The 24,219-nt window shown below is 42.5% G+C and overlaps 1 protein-coding gene across 1 annotated transcript in view; it reads right to left on the reverse strand.

Annotated features, from left to right (window-relative positions):
• The window catches only part of kiaa0586 (KIAA0586 ortholog), a 551,477-nt gene that overhangs the window by 334,684 nt on the left and 192,574 nt on the right, over nucleotides 1-24,219 (reverse strand). Inside the window, exon 10 of the mRNA XM_072267986.1 lies at nucleotides 3,167-3,323. Coding sequence (XP_072124087.1) covers nucleotides 3,167-3,323 — 157 coding nt within the window. The remainder of the gene's footprint in view (nucleotides 1-3,166; nucleotides 3,324-24,219) is intronic.

Genomic DNA, 24,219 nt, shown 5'->3' on the forward strand with positions numbered 1-24,219 from the left:
ACCAAGGGGAGATAACAGATTGGTGAGCAGAAGAGAGGCCAGAGAGAAAAAGTGGGAAGGCGGAGCGGAAAAAATTATCAGAAGTTGGAGAAATCGATGTTCATGCTACATCTTGTTCTAGCGGATGGAGCATAGATGCTTGGCAAAGCAGTCTCCCAGCCTACATCAAGTCTCACCAATATACAGGAGGCCACACTGGGAGCAATGATCACAGAAAATGACCCCAACAGACTCATACATGAAGTGCCACCTCACCTGGAAGGACTGTTTAGGGTCCTGGATGATAGTGAGGGAGCAGGTGTAGCACTTATTCTGCTTGAATGGATAAGTGCCAGGAGGGAGATTGGTGGGGAAGGAGGAATGGACAAGGAGATCACGCAGAAAGTGGGGGGGGTAGGGAGGGGAGACGTGCTCGGTGGTGGGATCCCATTGGAGGTGGTGTAAGTTTAGGACACGGAGGTTAGTGGGGTGGTAGGTGAAGACAAGAGGAACCCTGTACCTGGTAGGATGGCAGGACGATGGGGTAAGTGCAGACATGCATGAAATAGAAGTGATGCGGATGAGGGCAGCATTGATGGTGGAGGAAGGGAAGCCCTTTCCTTGAAAAAGGAGGACATCTCCTTCGTTCTATCCTGAAAGTAAATACAGTGGAGACGGAGGAATTGAGAAAAGGGGATGGCGTTGCTACAAGTAGTAGGGTGGGACGAGGTGTAGTCTAAGTAGCCGTGAGAATCCATGGGTTTGTAATAGACATCGGTGGATAAGCTGTCTCCAGAGATAGAGACAGTGAGATCGAGAAAGGGAAGGGAAGTGCCAGAAATGGAGCAGGTGAATTTGAGGGCGGGGTGCAAGTTGGAAGCAAAGTGAATGACGTTGACGAGTTCAGCATGGGTGCAGGAAGTAGCACCAATGCTTTCGTTGATGTAGCATAGGAAAAGTGTGGGACAGTCACCAGAGCAGGCCTGGAACATAGATTGTTTCACGTAGCTGACAAACAGTCAGGCACAGCTGGGACCCATGCGAGTGCCCCTGACTACCTCTTTTGTTTGAAGGAAGTGGGAGAAGCCAAAAGAGAAATTATTTAGAGTGAGGACAAGTCAGCTTGTGTTGTAGTGGTGGAGGGGAACTGGTTAGCTCTGGTGTCCAGAAAAAACAGACAGCTTTGAGGCCTTCCTGGTGGGGGATGGAGGTGTAGAGGGATTGGATACTCAAAGTGAAAATGAGATGACGGGGGCCAAGGAACTTGAAACCCTTGAAAAGATCAAGAGCATGTCCTTGGGTTCGTAATAGACATCAGTGGATAACCACATCTGTTCCACTTCATGCACATCTGCTCTTACCTTCTCCTCTTGCCATGCGACTAGGGTTAGGGTTCCTCTTGTCCTCACCCACCACCCCACCAGCCTCCGCGTTCAGCACATAATTCTCCGAAACTTTCACTACTTCCAACAGAATCCCACCACTAAGCACATCTTTCCCTCCCCACCAAACCTCCCCCACTTTCTGCTTTCCGCAGGGATCGCTCCCTACACAACTACCTTGTCCATTTGTCCCTCCCGACTGATCTCCCTCCTGCACTTATTCTTGCAAGCGGAACAAGTGCTACACCTGCCCCTACACCTCCTCCGTCACTACCATCCAAGGCCCTAAACAGTCCTTCAGTTGAGGCAACACTTCACCTGTGAGTCTGCTGGGGTGATTTACTGTGTTCGGTGCTCCCAGTGTGGCTTCCCGTACATCGGTGAGACCCGACATAGACTGGGACACTGCCTTGCTGAGCATCTACGCTTTGTACGCCAGAACAAGCAGGATTACTAGTGGCCACCCATTTTAATTCCACTTCCCATTCCCATTCCGATATGTCCATCCATGATCTCCTCCACTGTCGTGATGAGGCTACACTTAGGTTGGAGGAACAACACATTATATTCCATTTGGGTAGCCTGAACATCGATTTCTCAAGCTTCCAGTAATACGCCCCCCACTTTCTCCATTTCCCATCCCCCTTCCCTCTCTCACCTCATCTCACCAATCAACTTCCCAGCTCTTCACTTCATCTCTCCCCCTCCAGGTTTCACCTATCATCTGGTGGTTCTCTCTCTCCTTCACCTCCCCCCCAACACCACCTTTCAAATCTATTTCTCAGCTTTTTTCTCCAGTTCTGCGAAAGGGTTTCAGCCGGAAACGTCAACTGTACTTTTTCCATAGATGCTGCCTGGCCTGCTGAGCTCCTCCAGCATTTTGAGTATGTTGCTCGGATTTCCAGCATCTGCAGATTTTCTCTTGTTTATAATAATATAATCATATTTATTTTCTTTTAACTGACAAATAGCTGGAGGATAAATTACAGATGTGAATAGATGCCTTGTGAATTTTAAAGTTTGTAACTAAGTACACAGCTGCAGATATCGGAACTCAGAAATTAAGACAGAGAATGCAGAAGAAACTCAACAGGCATCATCTGAAGGTACAGTTAATGTTAATTGGACAAAATATTGACCCAAAATGTTAATACTCCATTCAGCTGTGTCTTGACCTCTTTCATCTGCGGCACTTACTGCAGTATTTTTGTCTTTGAGTTGGACAATTGCTATTTGAAGTCCCCTTCCAGAGCACAGATTTCTGTGCTTATACTTGAGCTGGTCTGTGAGAGGTGCCTTCTTTTGGAAGAGGCATTAAACTAAGGAAATGATGGTGCTATTCAGTTTATGTCAAAACACCATAAAATCATTCTCAGAAAAAACTGAGGCATCCATTACTATAATAGATAATCTAACCATGTCTGTAATAGATTAAGGAGCCATTTGAAAATTATTGTATCTAGGAGTTGCAGTGCCCACACGGGCTGCTATGTTTCCTACAATGCTACTGAAACTGCCCTTTGAAAATATTTCATTGTCAGTAAAAGGCTTTGAGACACCATGAAAGGAACATGAAAGAATATAAAATGCAAATCAACTTTTTACATCATTGCTAGCATACATGGTGAGTGTATCCTATGAGTATTTAATCATTTTAATCATTATCAATTATCAAGAGCATCCTGTCCAGCTATTTTTGTAAGATTCCACTGCAGCATTTTTTATATTTGTTTTCATATTTCTTAACAAGATCTTGCAGTAAAGGATTGTAATTTCAGGCCGTGTGCTTGTCATTGTTTCATTACCTGTAGAATGTTGTGCATTTCTCCATTCAGTTTTCCAAGGTCATGCAGTACATCAGCAGCTCTCTGTACATCTGGTTTAGTTTTGCATGCTGCTGATCGAGAACCCCTAGAGGGGTCTACAAAGGTTGCAAACGATTCAGTCAGCGGGTTGCTTGAGCTAAAAAAAAAAGCAAATGACATTCACCATCTGAAAACTGACATCAGTTATATACAGATACTGTACATATTAACCCCTAACATATTAGTGCACTTTTAACATGTTTATAAATATTACAATGTTTGAAGAAAATTAAAACCATGCTAACTACAAATAGTGATTGACTAATAAACATAATTATTACACAAAAAAAATAGGAATAGGCCTGTCTGTCAGTTTTGTTGCTTCATCCTATTCCAGATCACCAAGTGCCCTTTTATCAATGTTGACTCCATCCTTCAAAGTTCAAAGTAAATTTCATATCAAATTATATACTGTATATGTCACCAGCTGCAACCCTGAGATTTATTTTCTTGTGGGCATTCACAGTAAATACAAATAAACACAATAGAATCAGCGAACGACAGCACACAGCAAGATGGGCAAACATCCAATATGCAAAAGACAACAAACTGCAAATTCAAAAAATAACAATAACAAAAAAAAAGCAATAAATATTGAGAACACGAAATGCAGAGTCTTGAAAGATGCAGAGTCCATAGATTGTGTTCAGTTCAGTGTTGGGTTGACTGAAGTTGAGTGAAGTTATCATCTCTGGCTCAAAAGCCTGATGGATGAGAAGTAATAATTGTACCTGAACCTGGTGGTAAGAGTCCTGAAGTTCTTCTACATCCTTCCTAATGACAGCAGTGAGAAGAGAGCGTGGCCTGGATGGTCAGGGTCCTTGATGATGGATGCTGCTTTCCTGTGACAGTGCCCCATGAGGATGTGCTCAAAGGTGGGGAGGGCTTTACTCATGATGGACTGGGCTGTATTCAAGACTTTTTGTAGGCTTTTCTGTTCAAGGGCATTGCTGTTTCTATACCTGGCATTCTGGTTTTCATTCTAGTCCAGTCCCTTTCCATTTGTATCTGTGACATCCCAAACAGTCTCCATCATTTCATATTCCCAATTTCCTGGTGTAAGTAGACTAATCTTCAACCACAGCTGTTAAAATCCCTCCATACTTCCATCCCACATCAGACTTTTTGCTTGCCACAGTCCCAAGGGGACATTGGATTGTATAGAGGGAATAAGTTTATAAGAAGCCAGTGAGAGCAGTCGGCATTTTTTGCGCGCCACAGTCTCGAGGAGGCACCAGATTGAGTAGATGGCGAGAAAGTTTAAAAGAAGCAAGCGGGGGTAACCAGCAATTTTTGCACGCCACAGTTCCAGAAGAGACATTGCGTTGCACATAATTAGGCACCTGGCAAGGACCAATAGAAAGGAGTTAGGCTTAAGCAGAATGGCCATTGTGTGAGTAAGCCAATGTTAGAGTGGGGAATTGATGCTTTGGCTCATCAAGGCTTAGGAAAGGCAAAGGCCATAGATAGTTCTTTTTCTTCACTATTTATCCTTTATGTGTTTGTTATTGCACACTTAAAGCAATGCAGCTGTTCCTCTTGCAGGATATGGGAAGACAAGGACACCTCCATTGTCCCTGATGACAATATCTGTAAGAAGTACATCCAGCTCCAGCTTCTAACAGACCATGTTAAGGATTTGGAGCTGGAACTGAATGAACTCCTCTGGATTATTCGGGAGGCTGAGAGGTTGATAGACATGACACTCAAACAGAAGGACAGAGGTAACTGGGTGACTGTCAGTAGGACAAAAGGGAAAAGGCAGCCAGTGCAAAGTACCCTGTGGCTGTTCCGCTCAACAACACAGATACTGCTTTGGATGCTGTTGGGGTGTTGTGTATTTAATATTTCAGCAATATTTGAGTAATCTTGTGTGAGTGTGTATGTATGTGTGTGTATATATATATAAAATAGTAGGATTATAAAGTTTTATGCAGGGTTATGCATATATGGGTTATATGTATAAATACGTGAATTGTATACATCATCAGGCAGCCTCGTGATAGGTGCGAGCCTCGCTTAGAGTAAAACACAAAGTTAGCCCCACATTTCAGACTCCTGTGCCTTCCTTTGAATTAGTTTAATGTTTTGAAGTTACAGACACTGGGGGCGGGTGGGGGGGTCAGGAGGTCAGGTCTCTGGCACAGAGTCTGACTGTGGCTCAAAAGGGAAAGGGGAAGAAGAGGCGAGCTGTAGTGATAGGGGATCACTGGTTAGGGGAACAGAAAGGAGATTCTGTGGACAAGAACAAGTCCATAGCATTTTTAAGTGGGAGGGTGAGCGGCCAGAGGTTCTGGTCTATACGTTATGTTGAAATTGTATAAGACGTTGGTGAGGCCTAATTTGGGCCATGTTCAGTTTTGGCCACCAACCTACAGGAAAGACTTAAATAAGATTGAAAGAGTGCAGAGTAAATTTACAAAGATACTGCTGGGATTTGAGGACCTGAATTACAAGGAAAGATTGAATAGGTTAGCACTTTATTCCCTGGAATGTAGAAGATTGAGGGAAAATTTGATACAGTTATACAAAATTATGAGGGGTATAGATAAGGTAAATGTAAGCAAGTTTATTCCACTGAGGTTGGGTGAGACTACAACTAGAGATCATGAGTTAAGGGTGAAAGGTAAAATGTTTAAGGGGAACATGAGAGGAAACTTCTTCACCCTCAGAGGATAGTGGGAATATGGAATGAGCTGCCAGCTCAAGTGGTGGGTATGGTGTTGATTTCTACATTTAAGAGAAATTTGGATAGCTACATGGACAGGAAGGGAAAAGCAGGGCTATGGTCCAGGTTCAGATCAATAGGTCTAGGCAAATTAGTGGTTTGGCCCGGACTAGTCAGAGTCATAGTCATACTTAATTAATCCTGGGGGAAATTGGTTTTCGTTACAGTTGCTCCATAAATAATAAATAGTAATAGAACCATAAATAGTTAAATAGTAATATGTAAATTATGCCAGGAAATTATGAAATAAGTCCAGAACCAGCCTATTGGCTCAGGGTGTCTGACTCTCCAAGGGAGGAGCTGTAAAGTTTGATGGCCACAGGGAGGAATGATTTCCTATGACGCTCAGTGCTGCATCTTGGTGGAATGAGTCTCTGGCTGAATGTACTCCTGTGCCCAACCAGTACATTATGTAGTGGATGGAAGACATTGACCAAGATGGTATGCAACTTAGACAGCATCCTCTTTTCAGACACCACCGTGAGAGAGTCCAGTTCCATCCCCACAACATCACTGGCCTTATGAATGAGTTTGTTGATTCTGTTGGTGTCTGCCACCCCCAGCCTGCTGCCCCAGCACACAACAGCAAACATGATAGCACTGGCCACCACAGACTCGTAGAACATCCTCAGCATCGTCCAGCAGATGTTAAAGGACCTCAGTCTCCTCAGGAAATAGAGACGGTTCTGGCCCTTCTTGTAGACCGCCTCAGTGTTCTTTGACCAGCCCAGTTTATTGTCAATTCGTATCCCCAGGTATTTGTAAACCTCCACCATGTCCACACTGACCCCCTGGATGGAAACAGGGGTCACCTATACCTTAGCTCTCCTCAGGTCTACCACCAGCTCCTTAGTCTTTTTCACATTAAGCTGCAGATAATTCTGCTCACACCATGTGACAAAGTTTCCTAAAGTAGCCCTGTACTCAGCCTCATCTCCCTTACTGATGCATCCAATATGGCAGAGTCATCCGAAAACTTCTGAAGATGACAAGACTCTGTGCAGTAGTTGAAGTCCGAGGTGTAAATGGTGAAGAGAAAGGGAGACAAGACAGTCCCCTGTGGAGCCCTAGTGCTGCTGATCGCTCTGTTGGACACACAGTGTTGCAAGCACACGTACTGTGGTCTGCCAGTCAGGTAATCAAGAATCCATGATACCAGGGAAGCATCCACCTGCATCGCTGTCAGCTTCTCCCCCAGCAGAGCAGGGCGGATGGTGTTGAATGCACTGGAGAAGTCAAAAAACATGACCTTCACAGTGCTCACTGGCTTGGCCAGGTGGGCGTAGACACGGTTCAGCAGGAAGACGATGGCATCCTCAACTCCTAGTCGGGGCTGGTAGGCGAACTGGAGGGGATCTAAGTGTGGCCTGACCATAGGCCGGAGCAGCTCCAGAACAAGTCTCTCCAGGGTCTTCATGATGTAGGAGGTCAATGCCACTGGTCTGTAGTCATTGAGGCCGCTGGGGCGCGGCATCTTCGGCACAGGGACGAGACCGGACGTCTTGTACAGCACAGGAGCCCTCCAGAGCCTCAGGCTCAGGTTGAATACATGGCAAAGTACTCCACATAGCTGAGGGGCACAGGCTTGGAGCACCCTGGTACTGACACCATCCGGTCCTGCAGCCTTGCATGGGTTGAGACGTTTCAGCTGTCTTCTCACCTGTAGAGCTGTGAAGCCCACCATGCTGGTTTTGTGTGGGGAAGGGGTATAGTCATGAGAGCAGGGTAGGGGACTGTGAGGAGGGGTAGGAGGGGAGAGTGGAATATGTGTTGGTTGGGGGCCGACAACAGATGGCTCATGTGTGGGATGGACAGGGGCCACACTGTCACACTAGATGGGCCAAAGCCCCTGCTTCCATGCGGTAATGTTCTATGATTCTATCAGCAAGGATGTGGACCAAGCTAACCTTGTCCTTGTTCACAACAAAACATTAGTGCAATTTAGGCAGCTTCTATGGAGAGAAATGGACATTTGATGCTTTGCATTGAAACTCTTCACCTAGAGTGAAAGATAAGGGGGAGAAAGCCAGTATGAATAGGAGAATGGAGCAAGGGCTGGCAAGTAATAGGTGGATCCAGGTGGGGGCATGGGAATGATGGAGTGGTGAAGTATGGAATAAAGAGAGGGAAGTTGGAGAGAAGAGAAGGGAGAAGATGGGGAGGGAAACCAATGGGAGGTGTGTGTACTTAATGTGAAGATGGGAGAGGGTGTGGGGGGGGGGAAGACAGTGAAAGAAACATCTATCCTTTTTCTCTTCCCCACTCTAGTACTGTCTCTTTCTCCTCCACAGCTTCCCCATTTGTACATCATTCACACACTCCTCCAGTGGCTCCCCTTCCCCACTACTCCCCTCTAACTGTGTCAACTCCCTCCCTTTATTCCATGCTTCACCTTCCTCTCTTATCAGAGTCCATCATCTTCAATCCTTTGTCACTCCCGCATATCAATCACCTCTCACCTTCTCACACTATTCCCATTCTTCTACGCCCCCCTCCACCACTTTATCTGCCTATCACCCTCTTCACAAGGATCTTCCTATTGCCTACCGGCTCTTGCTCAAACTCTTCTCTCTATTTCCTTTTACTGGACAACTTCCATCTATGTTTCAGTCTAGATCAGGGGTTCCCAACCTTTTATATACCATGGAGCCCTCCCATTAACTGAGAGGTCCGTGGACCCCAGGTTGGAGAACCCCTGGTCTACATCAAGGGTCTTGACCCAAACATCGACTGTGCATTTTCCAGCAAAGACACAACTGACCTGCTGAGTTCCTCCAGAATTTTGTGTGATGCTCCAGATGACAGCATCCGCACTCTCCATTGTCTTTATTTCAATCTTCCTCAAGATCAATCAGAGAGCTTAAAAATTTTCATTACTTTTGCTGGCAACTTCCACTCTGCTCTTACTTGGAACAAGGAACAAGCCATGACCCTTTCCTTCCTATTCTGGATTCTCCATTTTGATCTCAGGGAATAGACTGGCAACATACGTCCATTACAAGTCTACAATTCCCCACAGCTAGCATTTGGATACTTCTCCAACACTACCTTCTCCCATGAGTCTATTTCATTCTCCCAATTCCTCTATCATTTGTATTTGCTCTAATGATAAAACTTTCCACACAGGTAACTCTGAGATATCTTCCTCCTTTCAGATCTGTGGTTTTCCCTTTACCAGAGTCCTGGATTTGTCTCAACCATCTTCTGCAACCCCAGTCTTACTTCCTCTTCTCCGGGACAGAACAGAGATTACTAGTCTCATCACCCTCTGCATTCAATAGATCTTTCACAATTTCTGCCAGCTCCAACAAAATTGCTTTATGCTGTATACACATATTCCTCTCGTGACCTCTCTCAGCATTTCAAAAGGATCAGTCTCTTTGTGACTCCTTTTCCTATGCTTTTATTTCTATCTGGCATTGTCATTTCATGTTATTTACCCATGGAATCATAGAAGATCCAACACCTATCATTCACCTCTTCTCAAGATCCAGGAACCCAAATTTTCTTTCCAGATGAAGCAACAATTTAGTTGGACTCTAGAGTCTAGAGTACCACATTCAGTCTTTGTATTCTTTTCTCCAATGTACAGAAGGCAATATATTGAGACTGGCTGATTGCTTTGTGCAGTATCTGTATTCAGTCCATAGCAATGACCAAGAGCTTCCTTTTGTCTGCCACTTTCATCCTCCATTCACTAATACCTTGTCCTATAAGTGTCTATGGCCTTCTGCAATTCTACAAGATTCAAGATAACCTTGGGGAACAGCACCTCATCCTCTGGGCAATAATTGCTGGACTCAATAGTTGCTCACCATCCAGGACACACCATCTTCTCATTACTACTAGAGAGGAAGCTACAAGAGCCTAAATACACACACTTGATAGTTTAGAAAGAGCAGCTTTGCACCCACCATCAAATTTCTGAACACTACCTCACCATTTTGCTCACTATCTTATAATGCACTGTACTGCTGCTGCAAAACAACAAATTCCACAACATATGTCAGTGCTAATAAACATAATACAGATCCTACAACTTCAAGTAATTTATTTTCTGTCTGTACCACAACAGGCCATCTATAAGATATCAGGTAAATTTTATTCTCTCCACCTTACCTTCAACCAGAACTTCTAGGCATGATCAACAAACCTACATTTTGCAGCAACTTATACTCAATTGTTTGTATTATTACTAACTGCCTCATTTCGTAGCTTTCCTGTTCCTTTGCTCATGTTCTCTCTCACTAGCTGCACACATTAACCTATTGACCACAAAAACTTGTTTACAATTTCTCGCCACATCAATCCTGGCCTTGTCTCCACATGGATATTCTCTTTGTTTATTCCTCCCCCGCCTTCCCTGCTACTGAAAACTAATGTATTTTATTCCTTTCCCAGTTATGACAAAGGAACTTTAATCTGAAATATTAACTGTTTCTCTTGTTGCCCGCCCTGATGATTGTCTCCTGCATTTTCTGTGCTTATTTCCGATTTCAAGAACCTACAGGTATTTAGATTTCCAAGAAAAAACATTGAGCATCACTGCAAAATAAAGATAGCCCATTTCAATTACAACCTTTCTTTTCAGTCAATGAATCAATTTCCTGAATTATTATGCTAAATCTTTTGACCACTTTTATATTTATAATGACTAATTAATAAAATCCAATCCATGTCAACAAAGTTTGAACAGCTACAGAATCAGTGGAATGTTGAACAGCTATCTAATGTCTTATACTTCTTTGGGCCAACTACAAGTAATTCATGTTGTTGCACATCATCAATGAAAGCTTAACTCATCACATCATATAATACATGAGCTTTGTTAAATCCATTAAGGCTTTATTTACTTAAAGCAATTTATTTCAATAGTATCAGTGGAATAAAGATTTTCACTTTTATAAAATATAAAACATTGGCTTTTTCTCTTTCAGGTGGTTTAATATGTACTTTTCCAATATTTTCCAGTTTTAAACCATTAATATTTTTGACGAAGTCTAATAAAGCTGAGTTAAGTGAAGTTCAGCTGCTGAGAGTAGTAAAATAAATGATGCAGTAAATGCTCACATGAGGACAAAGTTGAAAATGCAAAGGGAATGAAAAAAACTTGTCTCAAACAACAACGAACACTCTTCAATCGAAAGATAAAGTGCAAAATCCACGTCCACAGCTTACTGCATTTCAAGCTCACGGTTTTTCAAGTCTTCCAAAAAAAAAGGCAGTAATTAGGATTTGACAGGGTGTACAGATGGGAATAAAATATTAAGTAGCTCAATAATGGTGAAGTTCCAACACATTTCCCAATAATGCATAGTAGAGCAACTTTATTCTTTGGAATATGTATGAAGTAAAGCCAAAAAGATTGTGGAGAAATAGCAAAAATCAGAACTGAGAATATAATGTGAACTTCTAAAATGAACAATGTAAAGAAAGGCAGAAACCAGCTAGGGTACCTGTCAAAAATATGCTTCTTTCACCCTAACTTAGTCATAGAATCACACAGCACAGAAATAGGGCGGCCAACCCAGCTCTTCAATGTTGACCAAGATTTCTAAATGGGCTAGTTCCATCTGCTTGTGCTTGGCCCATATCAACCTATTTTTCAAATGTCCAACTTATTGCTCTACTACATTTAATGGGGAAATCAAGTTATAATTAAGCTTGTAACAATTATCAACCTACATTTCACCTCCTGCAGAAATAGTATTTATTTAGTGCAACGACATGAAGATTAAGATGATACAAATATATAGTTATTTTATTTTACTTAGAGATAACAGGCTCTTCCAGTCTGAGATCCCACTGCCTATTGCACCCATGTGACCAATTAAACTATTAACCTGTGTATCTTTGGAATGTGGGATGAAACCAGCACACCTGTAGGAATCCCACGCAGTCACGGGGAGAATGTTCAAACTACTTACTACAGTGGTGGAATTGAACCCAGGTCACCGGCACTGTGGCAGTGTAACACTAACCACCATGCTTCTGTGCTGCCCCATATGTATGTTCAGTACAGTCAACCACTGCATTACGATTGCTGAGGGAAGAGTTGCATTTTTGGAAAATGGTCCCTATCACAATATTCTAAAAAAGCCACATAATCTGGTCATGAGTTAATACAATCCGGTTTTAAAACTCTTTCACAAACAAGAGAAAATCTGTAGATGCTGGAAATCCGAGCAACACACACAAAATGCTGGAAGAATGCCGATGGAAGATTAAACATCTAGACTTTAACATTCCTCTCTCCTATTCCAACCTCACTCCTTCCGCATGCTTGGCTCTGCACTCCCTTCACACTAATCCTAACCTCACCATCAAACCCGCAGATAAGGGAGGTACTGTAGTCGTCTGGCATACTGACCTCTACCTTGCTGAGGCCCAGTGCCAACTCCCAGACACATCCTCTAACTTACCTCTCGAACAGAACCCCACGAAGGAACACCAGGCCATTGTCTCCCACACCATCACCAACCTTATTGACTCTGGGGTTCACCCATCCACTGCCACCAACCTCATAGTTCCCACACCCCGCACCTCCCTTTTCTACCTCCTACCCAAGATCCATAAACCCGCTTGTCCAGGTACACCCATTGTTTCAGCTTATTCCTGCCCCCACTGAACTCATATCTGCATATATCGACTCTATCTTATTCCCCCCAGTTCAGACCCTTCCTACCTACATCTGTGACACTTCACATTCTCTTGATCTTTTCAGGGATTTCAAGTTCCCCGGCCCCCATCATCTTATTTTTACTAAGGATATCCAGTCCCTATACACATCCATCCTCCACCAGGAAGGCCTCAAAGACCTTGTTTCTTTCTAGACACCAGACCCAACCAGTCCCCCTCCACTACCACTCTCCTCAGTTTAGCGGAACTTGTCCTCACTCTAGATAATTTCACTTTTAGCTCCTCTCGCTTCCTTCAAACAAAAGGGGTAGCTCTGGGCACTCACATGGGTCCCAGCTATGCCTGCCTGTTTGTCGGCTACATGAAACAGTCTATGTTCCAGGCCTACTCTGGTGACCGTCCCGCACTTTTCCTACGCTACATCAACAACAGCATTGGTGCTGCTTCCTGCACCCATACTCAACTCATCGATTTCATCCACTTTGCCTCCAACTTCCACCTGCCCTCAAATTCTCCTGGTCCATTTCTGGTACTTCCTTTCCCTTTCTTGATCTCAGTGTCTCTATCTCTGGAGACAGCTTATCCATTGGTGTCTATTATAAACCTACAGATTCTCACAGCTACCTGGACTATATCTTGTCCTACTCTGGTACTTGTAAAAACGCCACCCCTTTTCTCAATTCTAGAACAAAGAAGAAGTCCCCCTTTTTCAAAGAAAGGGGCTTCCCTTCGTCCACCATCAACGCTGCCCTCAACCGCATCCCTTCCATTTCATGCATGTCTGCTCTTACCCCATCATCCTGCCACCCTACCAGAGATAGGGTTCCTCTTGTCCTCACCTACCACCTCATCAGCTTCCACGCCCAGTACATAATTCTCCGAAACTTCCGCCACCTCCAACTGGATCCCACCACTAAACACGACTTTCCCTCCACCCCCCCAACTTTCTGCTTTCTGCAGGGATTGCTCCCTATGCGACTCCCTTGTCCATTCAATCCTCCCCACTGATCTCCCTCCTGGCACCTATCCTTGCAAGCAGAGCAAGTGCTACTCACCTGCCCCTACACCTCCTCCCTCACTACCATTCAGGGCCCTAAACAATCCTTCCATGTGAGGTGACACTTCACCTGTGAGTCTGTTGGGGTCATATACCGTGTTCGATGCTCCAGGTGTGGCCTCCTGTATATCGGTGAGATCCAACGTAGATTGGGAAACCACTTTGCCGAGCATCAATGTTCCATCCACCAGAAAAAGCGGGATCTCCCAGTGGCCACCCATTTTAATTCCACTTCCTATTCCCATTCCGATATGCCCATCCATGGCCTCCTCCACTGTCGTGATAAGGTCACATTTAGATTGGAGGAACAACATCTTATATTCCATTTGGGTAGCCTCCAACCTGATGGCATGAACATCGGTTTCTCAAACTTCCAGTAATGCCTCCTCCCCTTCACCATTTCCCATCCCCTTTCCCTCTCTCATGTTGTCTCCTTGCCCACCTATCACCTCTCTCCGGTGCTCCTCCTCTTCCCACCCTTTTTCTTTCTTCCATGGCCTCTGTCTCTTTCACCAATCAACTTTCTGGCTCTTTGCTTCATTCCTCCCACTCCAAGTTTCACCTATCACCTGGTGTTTCTCTCTCCCTTCCCCCAACCTTTCAAATCTACTCCACAGTTTTTTTTTCTCCAGTCCTGCCGAAGGGTTTCGGCCCAAGACGTCGACTGTGCTTTTTCCCATAGATGCTGGCTGGCCTGCTGAGTTCCTCCAGCATTTTGTATGTGTTGCCAAAAACTCTTTCATTTATTTATTTTATTTCATAAATTCCATTAGAGCAATTTTCTTCCTTATCTCAAAAATTTCAGCAGTGATTTATGAATATTGTGAAGGTGAATTCTGTTTCCAAATGACTGAAACATGAGGTCACCTGTCCTATACATTTAAAAATGAAAGCTCATAAACGTAAATGAAAACCATCAATGCAACTAAATCTCATTACATCTTCTATATTCAATTGCCCTGAAGTTCTACCTTGCTAGGTGCGTTGTGCGCTCATTCCAAGGAAGAAAAATAGATTCATGTGCACAGATTGAAAACATTCCTGGCAGCATCAACTGACAGCTTCAGCAACAAACTGTCATTTCACAGATTTTGTTAACAGGCCCCACAGTACCAGAGAAGGCTGACCTGGATATTTCCACACTGAGCTGTTAGGAGGATTCGAAGGTCAAACTTCAAAAGTATTACTTGCCTTCAGAAAAATGAAACGATTGCAGCAGAATTTAAATCAAGCTGAGGCACAGGCAGACAAACCTAATGGATATAGAAATCACCATTGTTGTAAGTTGGCTTATCTCAGATTATGGATGAAGTACTGTATAATTACAAAATTTCTCATACAAAAATGATCAGCAAAAGTACACAAGCAAGTTTGGAGACCGATGACCTTTAAAGTCATAGAACTGTCAGTCACATCTCTTGCTAAAAATTTCAAAGGCAAATCTTTGTCCAGTTAAACCCAGTCCCATTTTCAACCCTCTTTGTCTTCTTGGACACCCTGCTCTGGATCTTTTCATCTCTAACTACCGATGAGACTTTAACCGTCTCAACATCACTACTCCTCTCATCTATTCTAAACTCACCTCCTTATGAATGCATTGCCCTCCACTCACTCTGTGCCAATCCCAACCTCACCATCACACCCACGGACAAGAGTGGTGTTGTCAGTAGCGTCTCTTGCTAAAATGGTCTGGTGGACTAACCTCTACCTCTCTGTGACCAGGCAGTAGCTCTCAGACTTGTCTTGCTTACCTTTTGCACAAGACTCCACCAAGGAGCACCAGGCCATTTTTCCCACACTATCATCAACCTCATTGCCTCTGTAGATCTCACATCCATTGTCACAAACCTCAAAATTCTCATACACTACACTGCTCATCTCCTACTCAAGATCCACAAACCTGACTGTCCCAGTAAGGTCATTGTTTATGCCTGCTTCTGCCCCACTGAACTCATGTCTACATACCTCATCTCAATTTTGTCCCCCTTGGTTCAATACCATCTAACCTACACTTCACATGCTCTCCATCACTTCAATAACTTTCAGTTTCCTGGCCTTCTTTTCACCATGGAGGCCCAGTCCCTAGACACTTCCACCCCGCCCCATCCACAAGGCCTTAAATCTCCCCACCTCTTTCAGAAGAACAAACCTAACCACCCTCTTCCATCTGGCAGAACTGGATCTTAATCTCAACAATTTCTCTTACAGTGCCTCCTAATTTCTCTAAGCCAGAGCTATAGCCATGGGCACTCACATGGATCCTAGCAATGCCAGCTCTTTTGTTAGCAACAGTGAACTGCCCATGTTCCAAGCTTACACTAGCAATGCCCCCCAACTTCTTCTCCACTACAGTGGACTGCACTGGTGCTGCTTCCTGAGCTCGTCAGTTTCACCAACATTAACACTGTCTGTCCTCAGATTTACTTGGTTTATCTCTGACATTTCTCTCCCTTTTCTCAATCTCTGTCTCCATCTCTGGAAACAGGCTATCCACTAACATCTTTTACAAATCTACCGACTGTCTCTGTTATCTTATCTATACCTCCTCCTACCCAGTCACTTGTAAAAATGCTATTCCCTTTTCTCATTTCCTTAGTCTCTGCTGGATCTGTTCTCAGGATGAGGATTTCCATTCTGTAACGTCTAGTATGACCTCTATTTTTCAAAGAACAGTGTTTCGCTTCCACCATTATCAATGCTGCACTCACCTGCATCTCTTCCATTTCCCACAGATCTATCCTCATTCCATCCTCCCATTATCAAAACAGAGATAGGGTCCGTCGTGTCCTCACCTACCGCTCCACAAGCCTCATTATATCCAGCACATCATTCTCCATATCTTCCACCATCTACAGCACGGAATCCTACCACTAAGCACATCTTTCCCCTCCCCACTTAGGGATTCCCTTGCCCACTCATCCCTCCTAACAGATCTTCATCCTGACAAATGTAACAAGTGCTTTGCCTGCCCCTACACCTCTTCCCCCACCACCATTTAGATCCCCAAATAGTCTCAGATAGTTCTTTCAGGAGATGCGTCACTTCATCTGTTAGTCTGTCAGGAATGTCTATTGTATCTGGTACTCCTATTGTGGTTTCCTTTACATCAGTGAGACCCGATATAGACTGGGGGACCGCTTTGTCAAGTGTCTTTGCTCTGCCCACCTCAAGAGGCAGGATCTCCCAGTGGCTACCCATTTCAATTCGACTTCCCATTCCCATTTTGACACATTAATCAATGGCCTCCTCTACTACTACAATGAGGCCAAATTCAAGTTGGAGGAGCAATACCATTTGTGTAGCCTCCAACCCGATGGCATGGATATTGATTTTTCTAATTTTGACAATTTCTCCCCCCTCTCTTCTTCTCTCTTCTTCTATTTCCCATTCTGGTTCCCCTCTCACCACTCCTCTTGTCACCTGCCCATCACTTCTCTCTGGTTCCGTTCCTCCTTTCCTTTCTTCCAAAGACCAGTTTCTATTAGATTCCTTCTTCTTCAGTCCTTTACCTCTTTCATTTATCCCTTCCCAGCTTCTTACTTCATACCGCCCCCTCCACCCACACATTTCCCCTCACCTTGTCTCAACTATCTACTCCTTCCTCTCCCCCCCCCCATCATTATTCTAGCTTCTGCCTCCTTCCTTCCCTGTCCGATGAAGGGTCTCAGCTGGAAACATCAACTGTTTATGCCCCTCCATATATGCTATGTCACTTGCTGAGTTCCTCCAGCAATTGATTGGTATTCAGTTGCAGTTACAGTATAACTTGTACCAAGGAATTAACCATTTATGTAGTTTGTCACCTTTGAGTTGTATACATTGAAATACTGAAAACACACCCTGCCAAAACTAGTTGTTTCCTTCAATAATTCTGGGTCAATTAGAAAAGCAAGTGTTTTTTTTTCAATTACATGGAAAGTTTAGCTACTAAAATCTGTGGTATCTGTATTTTATCTTAAAGATTTACAAGATGCCAGTAGTTTGAAAATCTAAATAATGAGAGGTTTGGAAATTGACCATGATTCTTATTTTAATGGTTATCAAGCAACTCCTGTTGGAATTTAATGTGAGTGCATACCCAATGAGATTCAGCGATGGAGTGCCCCCATTACAACTGAAAAGCTCATTGAAGCTCAGAGCACATGTCTGGTTCCTATAGAAACGGTATTCAATGTTCTATGGAGAGGAAAGAATATAAAAATGTGAGAAAACATGCATACTAAAAATAGTATTTAGGCTGCATTCCCAACAATTTACATTCAATTATCTCTTTGAAACTGATTATTTACCTAAGTTTTTAGTTGTATTTAATGTAATTTTACCAAGCCAGTTGTAGGCAACAAAATATTTAACTGCAATATTGTTGCCTGCCTTTTTCTGTTCATTTGTTTTTCGATACAAGAAATCCAGAGGCATCAGTGTATTGCTGTGGAAATCTGATTGAAATCAGCACTTTCAATTCCCCTGCAAATAGTAAACAGCTTTTGCCTCAGGGGAATTTCCACTCAGTTGGAAGCAGTTTCCAATAACAGACTAAAATGTGCCTTGCAATCCTCTATACACAATTTACTTACTGCATGTTAAATGGTTCATCAGTCAGCGAATCCAGGTTTTAAGTCCTGCATATCACATTACACTTCAGTCACGAAAAACATTTTGTGGATATATGCTGTATATCTAAGCATCAAACAGATTGTCTGTCTGAAGCCATCAGCTAGCTCTACGACACTCATCACACTGTATCTGCATAAATGAAACTTAGGTGGTGGCAATATACAAATCTAGACAATATGCTGTATCATGTTTCAGGGTACCAGCAAAAGCCAAGCAAATTAAAATAAATGTAATGAAAAATGAAATTATCCTGAATAATTCTGCAGAAAAAATGGATTCTTTCAGAATTGAATTTAATTCTGTATGACAGTCATGTGTGTTTCTGTGTTCTGAGATTTCAAACAAAGCTTAACGAAATTACCCAGTAGGGATGGATGTAGCATTTTTCTCCATTGTCATAACTGCCAAAGAAAAAGTGCTTCCATCAGACAATAAATAGAACCCTAAAATATTTGCAAGTCAAAGCACAAGACAAACCTCAATACAATTAGAGAATTTATTTTAGAAAGTGTCCAGCAAATACAAAGCTACAATAACCATATGTATGTAAAGAATTATGAGCTTGAGTTCCGGACTTTAAAAAAATACAAGATGTTTTTATATTTCTCGATCTTGTTTTTGAAGCAAACCTTTGTTGGAACTGCAGATTACTTCATGGGCAGGTCATACTACTCAAAATTCACTGCAAAACCCACAAGCTATAGTACTGCAAAATGGATTCTTTCAACATTCAGAACTTCTAGTTTATTCCTAGGTGGGTTCAATTTTTTTCATTCTATAGCGATGAATAATGTAAAAACAAAGTTGATTTCTTTTCCCTTAGGTAGAATTTGAATTTTAGTGAGCACAACATTTCAACTCAGCAATGAAAGTAAATGTCTGCTCTTTTTGGGGGCCAGAGTTGAGCTTAATCTCATAAAAATAGTTTCAATTATATTACAAGCATCCACAAAAAATTCCAGATTTAGGTTAGGCAAAACGCTGCAGTATTTTGCTTTAACTATTTGGTCTGTCATGCCCAGCAGATGGTTCAGTAAATAAGTCCAGTGAACATCTGAGCCATACAAAACTGTAAATATTGTAAAACGTCCCTGTTTCATCTCAGCAAGTTTGGGCACCAAGACCAAAAAAGGAGGCAGCTATAGAGATGACAAGGAAAAGATTGATCAAAGATAGATTTCAATCAACATCTTAAATGATTACACATCTGTAAGGACATCGAGCAGGAAAAATCCAGAGGTTGGGCTGAGGCAATTGAAGATTTCACTGCAAAGGGAATTACTTGGTAGGTTCTTGATCCTAGTTCATTATCCATTAACATAAGCTTGAAATTTAGCATGTGGTTGAAACAGGAAAGGAAGTGTAGAATCTTAGTGGAGGAAAGGAAACACATTTTTACTGACATTTTTCTTTGACTAATTAACATTTTAAATGTTATTCCCACTGATGAAATCATATTCAGCTCCTACGCTGTAAAGATGAAAGTAACAAAAATGGTGGATAACAGCTACCTAGTTTTTATTTTTTATGAAAATACAAAACATACTTAAAGAATTCCACACATAGTAAAGATCATACCTGTATATACCTCCATACAGGTATACACAGGTATTTAAGGTGGGGGGGTTATATGGAAGGCAGGGTTTAAGGGTCGGCACAACATTGTGGGTCGAAGGGCCTGTACTGTGCTGTACTATTCTATGTTCTATAAATACAAGGAAAACACTTATTGACTCTGTAAGTATGTATTGTCCATTATTTAATTCAAATTTTGATGAAAATTATTCGAAGTGCACTTGATTACTGGTTATCATTTTCGGTGCTATTTATCCCTTTTATGACCCAAGCCTGCCTTTTTAAAAAAATCCTCAAAGGGTCAAATGATTGATTCATAACACAAATTCCAGCAAGACACCAAGACAATCTAAATATCACCCTTGGTTTTCAAAATAACGACCGAGATCTACCAGGCTGTTGAGGTAGTATATGGAATCATAAAGTTGATGCAGCACAAAAGGAGAATATTTGTTCCATTGATTCTATGCCAGCACCCTGTGCAGCAATCCTATCATTCCATTCCTCCATTTTTATTCTGTAGCCCTGCAGTTTTTTTTTGACTGATTTTTTCTGAATTTATCCCTCAGGATACAATATTCTGTACATGGTACTAAACTTCAGAATTAGCCATGCCTTTAGCCAAGTGCTCCAGTACTATTACAACAATTTGGAAAATTGCCCAGGTATGGCCTGCTCATAGGAAGGATAAATCTAATCCAGCTCATTACTTCCTCATCAGTGTACTATTAATGATTAGTAAAGTGATGGAAGCTGTTGTCAACAATGCTATCAAGTGACACCAACTCTCCCATTATACCGATACAGTGGATTCCAGTTAATTGAGCCATCAGTTAATCGGACAGCCGCTTATTTGGGATAATTCAAAGAACGAAATCTAATCGATAAAATAGCTGGGATTTCCTTTGTTTATTTGGGATACTACTCTGCTTAATTGGGACAGCAGATTTGCCAAATGGCTTCCAACAAGCGTCAGTCGTACATCATGCTTCGAGCGAACAGTTTTGAAATAGAGTCAGCTGAGTGTGTTTGTGTTTAAAAATGTGATTTTTGTCATTGATAGTTGGCAAGAAATAAGCAGCAAGACAAATCAGATCTGCTTTGCTCACTGCAGTTTCAAGATTCAGACTTGGAAATACCAGGAATGGCATGGGGTTAAAATGAAATGATTTCTCTACTTTAACAAGTTAGGAGTACGAAGAATTTGAAGATACACCCTATCCTCGTTATATGCGGGGGATACTTTCCTCAAAGTCGACACATAATGTGAAAACGCATAATGTGAATAATTATTTAAATGGAGAAAATAGGGATGCGTTCTTGAGGGCTTCCTAAACATGTTTTATCTGTAATTTATTCACATTTTCATACCAATATGACACAAAAGCAGTACCACAAGGCAACATTCGTATTATATTTAATCAATTTAAGGTAATATTCAACATAATAAATCATAGAAAGTTAACATACTAGGGTGTACAGTACTCACCAACAGTGGCAGGTGTGTTCGCTCTGGAAGGTGAGTGGTTGTTGTGGTGTCAGGCAGCTTTACACTGATAAGGTGGATGGTCCTGTGTCGTCAGGATCATCAAGGACAGCAAGGGGTGAAGGAAGACTCACAAAATTCTCAGTACTGCTGGCAGCAGGAGATGACCCCGGTTTGAAGAAAGTGGTGAGAATTGTTTGCTTGGCAGCATTTTGTTTTTCAGCATAAGTTTGCTTGTAGGGAAGAAGGCTTGACTGCAGGGAAGGACTGAAATGCTGACTCCGTTCTAGAGTTGGGTCCATGTCCATCGCCATTTGTGCCAAGTGTTCCGCAGCCTGAAAAATTCTGCCAGTCGCTTCAGAGTGGAAGACCTGACCTCCTTCCATGATTCATCAGTGTTGTTGATGGCATGTCTGATGTTGAAGGACTTCCACCATTCCCTCACTGTTGGTAAATTACCGGGATTTTCAAAATCATCTGTTGCTTGCAGCATCTGAGAGACAGCTCGCCGTAAAAAATACACCTGTGGATATCACACTTTGGTCGAACGATGTTGTGTTAGGCGGCAGGAAACGCATTGTTATGTTAGGATGAATGCTGTCCAAACGTTTAGGATGGGCTGGCGCATTGTCAAGCAACAAAAGATCTTTAACAGCAAAATGATTAGCAAAGCAATCTTCAAAGATTTGACCAGTGACTCATGCTTTCTTGTTAGCTGCCCAATGGGCAGGAAGCATATTCTTACTCAAGCCCTTAAGAGCACGGGGGTTTAATGAACGGTAAATTAAGAGAGGCTTCATCTTACAGTCTCCTTCGGCATTGGAACACATAAGCAAAGTCAATCTATCGTTTGCTGCCTTGAAGACTGATGCAGTTTTTTTATCCTTACTTATGTTAAGTGGCGTTTCAGCATACACTTCCAAAAAAGCCCGGTTTCGTCTGCATTAAACACCTGCTTTGGTGTGATGCCTAACTCAGCTATCATAGCCCGCAACTGCACAGGGTAGCGTCCCAGAGCTGTGTTACCTTCACCTGACGCCACCCTGTTTATCATTTCCAACTTTTTTTCCAAGTGTTAAAGCGGTCCTCTGCCGCTTGGCTGATGGCCCAGGACTTGACATCGGACGCTTAGGAGGCATAGTTAAATATTTCAAGCACAAAATCACTGCACCATAGGTAAAAACACAAAAGTTTAAGAGCGCAAGATCGCACGTCCACGCGTTGCCAAAACCAATGCGAGACTGGCGGGAGTGAGACTGAGAGGCGTGCGCACATGACTTGTATTGGCGGGAAAGCAGTGCTCCTCGCATAACTGAGTTTTGGACACATATAACGAGAGGTTGGTAGAAATAGGTTCCTCGCATAACTGTGAATCCGCATTGTCTGAAGACACATATAACGAGGATAGGGTGTATTGACAATCATCCTGAATGTCACCTTTGGTCATCACCAGACACTCAGCTCTCACCTGTGGCTCCAAATGGCTGTGTGCATGTGACAGTGCCTCACCCTACTACACCACTTCAAGAGGCAGGCCAAACCAGGTGAAGGTAGCTGGTGGGTCTCATACCCCAGTGAGATAAGGACAGACATGCCTGTCTTAGAATGCAAACTGAGCTCCGGCAGACTGAGCAGATAAGATCTACAGTGAGAACCAATGGCCAGGAAGGTGGTTCTACAACACTACATGGAGAGCGAAGGCACAAGCCACAGAAACAGTCATAGTCATCCACTGCAACCAGGGAAGATGCCAGTTGTGACATCTACTCATAACACCAGACTTGGACTTCCAAGGTTGAGAGAGTGCAATGCTCCAGCATAATAGCTTGTCTACTTTTAAAACTCTCCCACACAGATTTCCTGTCATCGTTGGATATGACGGACAACCACCATCTTGTTGGTAGTGTCCCAATTTGTTCTATATTTCATATAAATACATAACTTGTTACTCAGTTAAACAGTAGTTTCTCTTGTTTTTATACCTTTTTAACTATTTCCATGAAACTACAGCTAATTGGGGCAGCACTTAACGAGGCCAAAATGTACTGGTCCCATGTGTCCCAATTAACTGGAATCCACCGTATTACGTTTGGGTTTCACCAGGCTCACTTAGTGGTAGAGCTCATCACAGTCTTAGCCCACACATGTACTGGAACTGGGTGAGATAAGAATGAAAGTTCTTGAAATCAAGACATATTTGACCCAATGTGACATAAAGGCGTCCTGGCAAAACTGATGTAAATGGCAATGGGAAACTCTTCAACGTCTGGAGCCATATTTTGCCCTTTCCTGGATTAAATCTCATCTGCTACCTGACTTCACATTCTATGTCATCTTACAATCAATATAATTCTCTTCTCCAGTGATCATACTTCCCTGTTTTGCAAAATATTGAAAATTTACTCTGCATACCCAATTTCAAGTAAGGAATGCACATTCAAATAAAAAGCAGTGGTTAAAGCATTGACTGAGGAGGGAGGAACACCACTGTTCACCATTACATATTCTACTTTCTGTTCTTTAGCCAATTTTTTATCCAAGTTGCCAAAAACTCTTTCATTCCATTTGTCTGATTACAAAGAAAGAAAGACCCAGACTAAAAATTAACTCTAGTCATGATGTTCACATCATGTCATTTTTTTAAAAATGTACATTCATTTGTGAGGACTAGTTAATAAAATGGAAAATATTACAACATGTTGTTTGAGTATTATTATTAAAGGTATACCACAAGCCTCTCATACATCTGGAAGAACTTGCTAACAGTCTGAAAGCAATTTAAGATCCACTTGATTTTCCTAAGCTCTGGCTAGTTTTGGATATCCGTTATTTCTGAAGTCTTTTACAAATATTTATTGAAAATACACATACATCATTGACAATCATGTGGAATT

This window comes from Mobula birostris, chromosome 1 (genome assembly GCF_030028105.1).
Source record: "Mobula birostris isolate sMobBir1 chromosome 1, sMobBir1.hap1, whole genome shotgun sequence".
NCBI lineage: Eukaryota > Metazoa > Chordata > Chondrichthyes > Myliobatiformes > Myliobatidae > Mobula > Mobula birostris.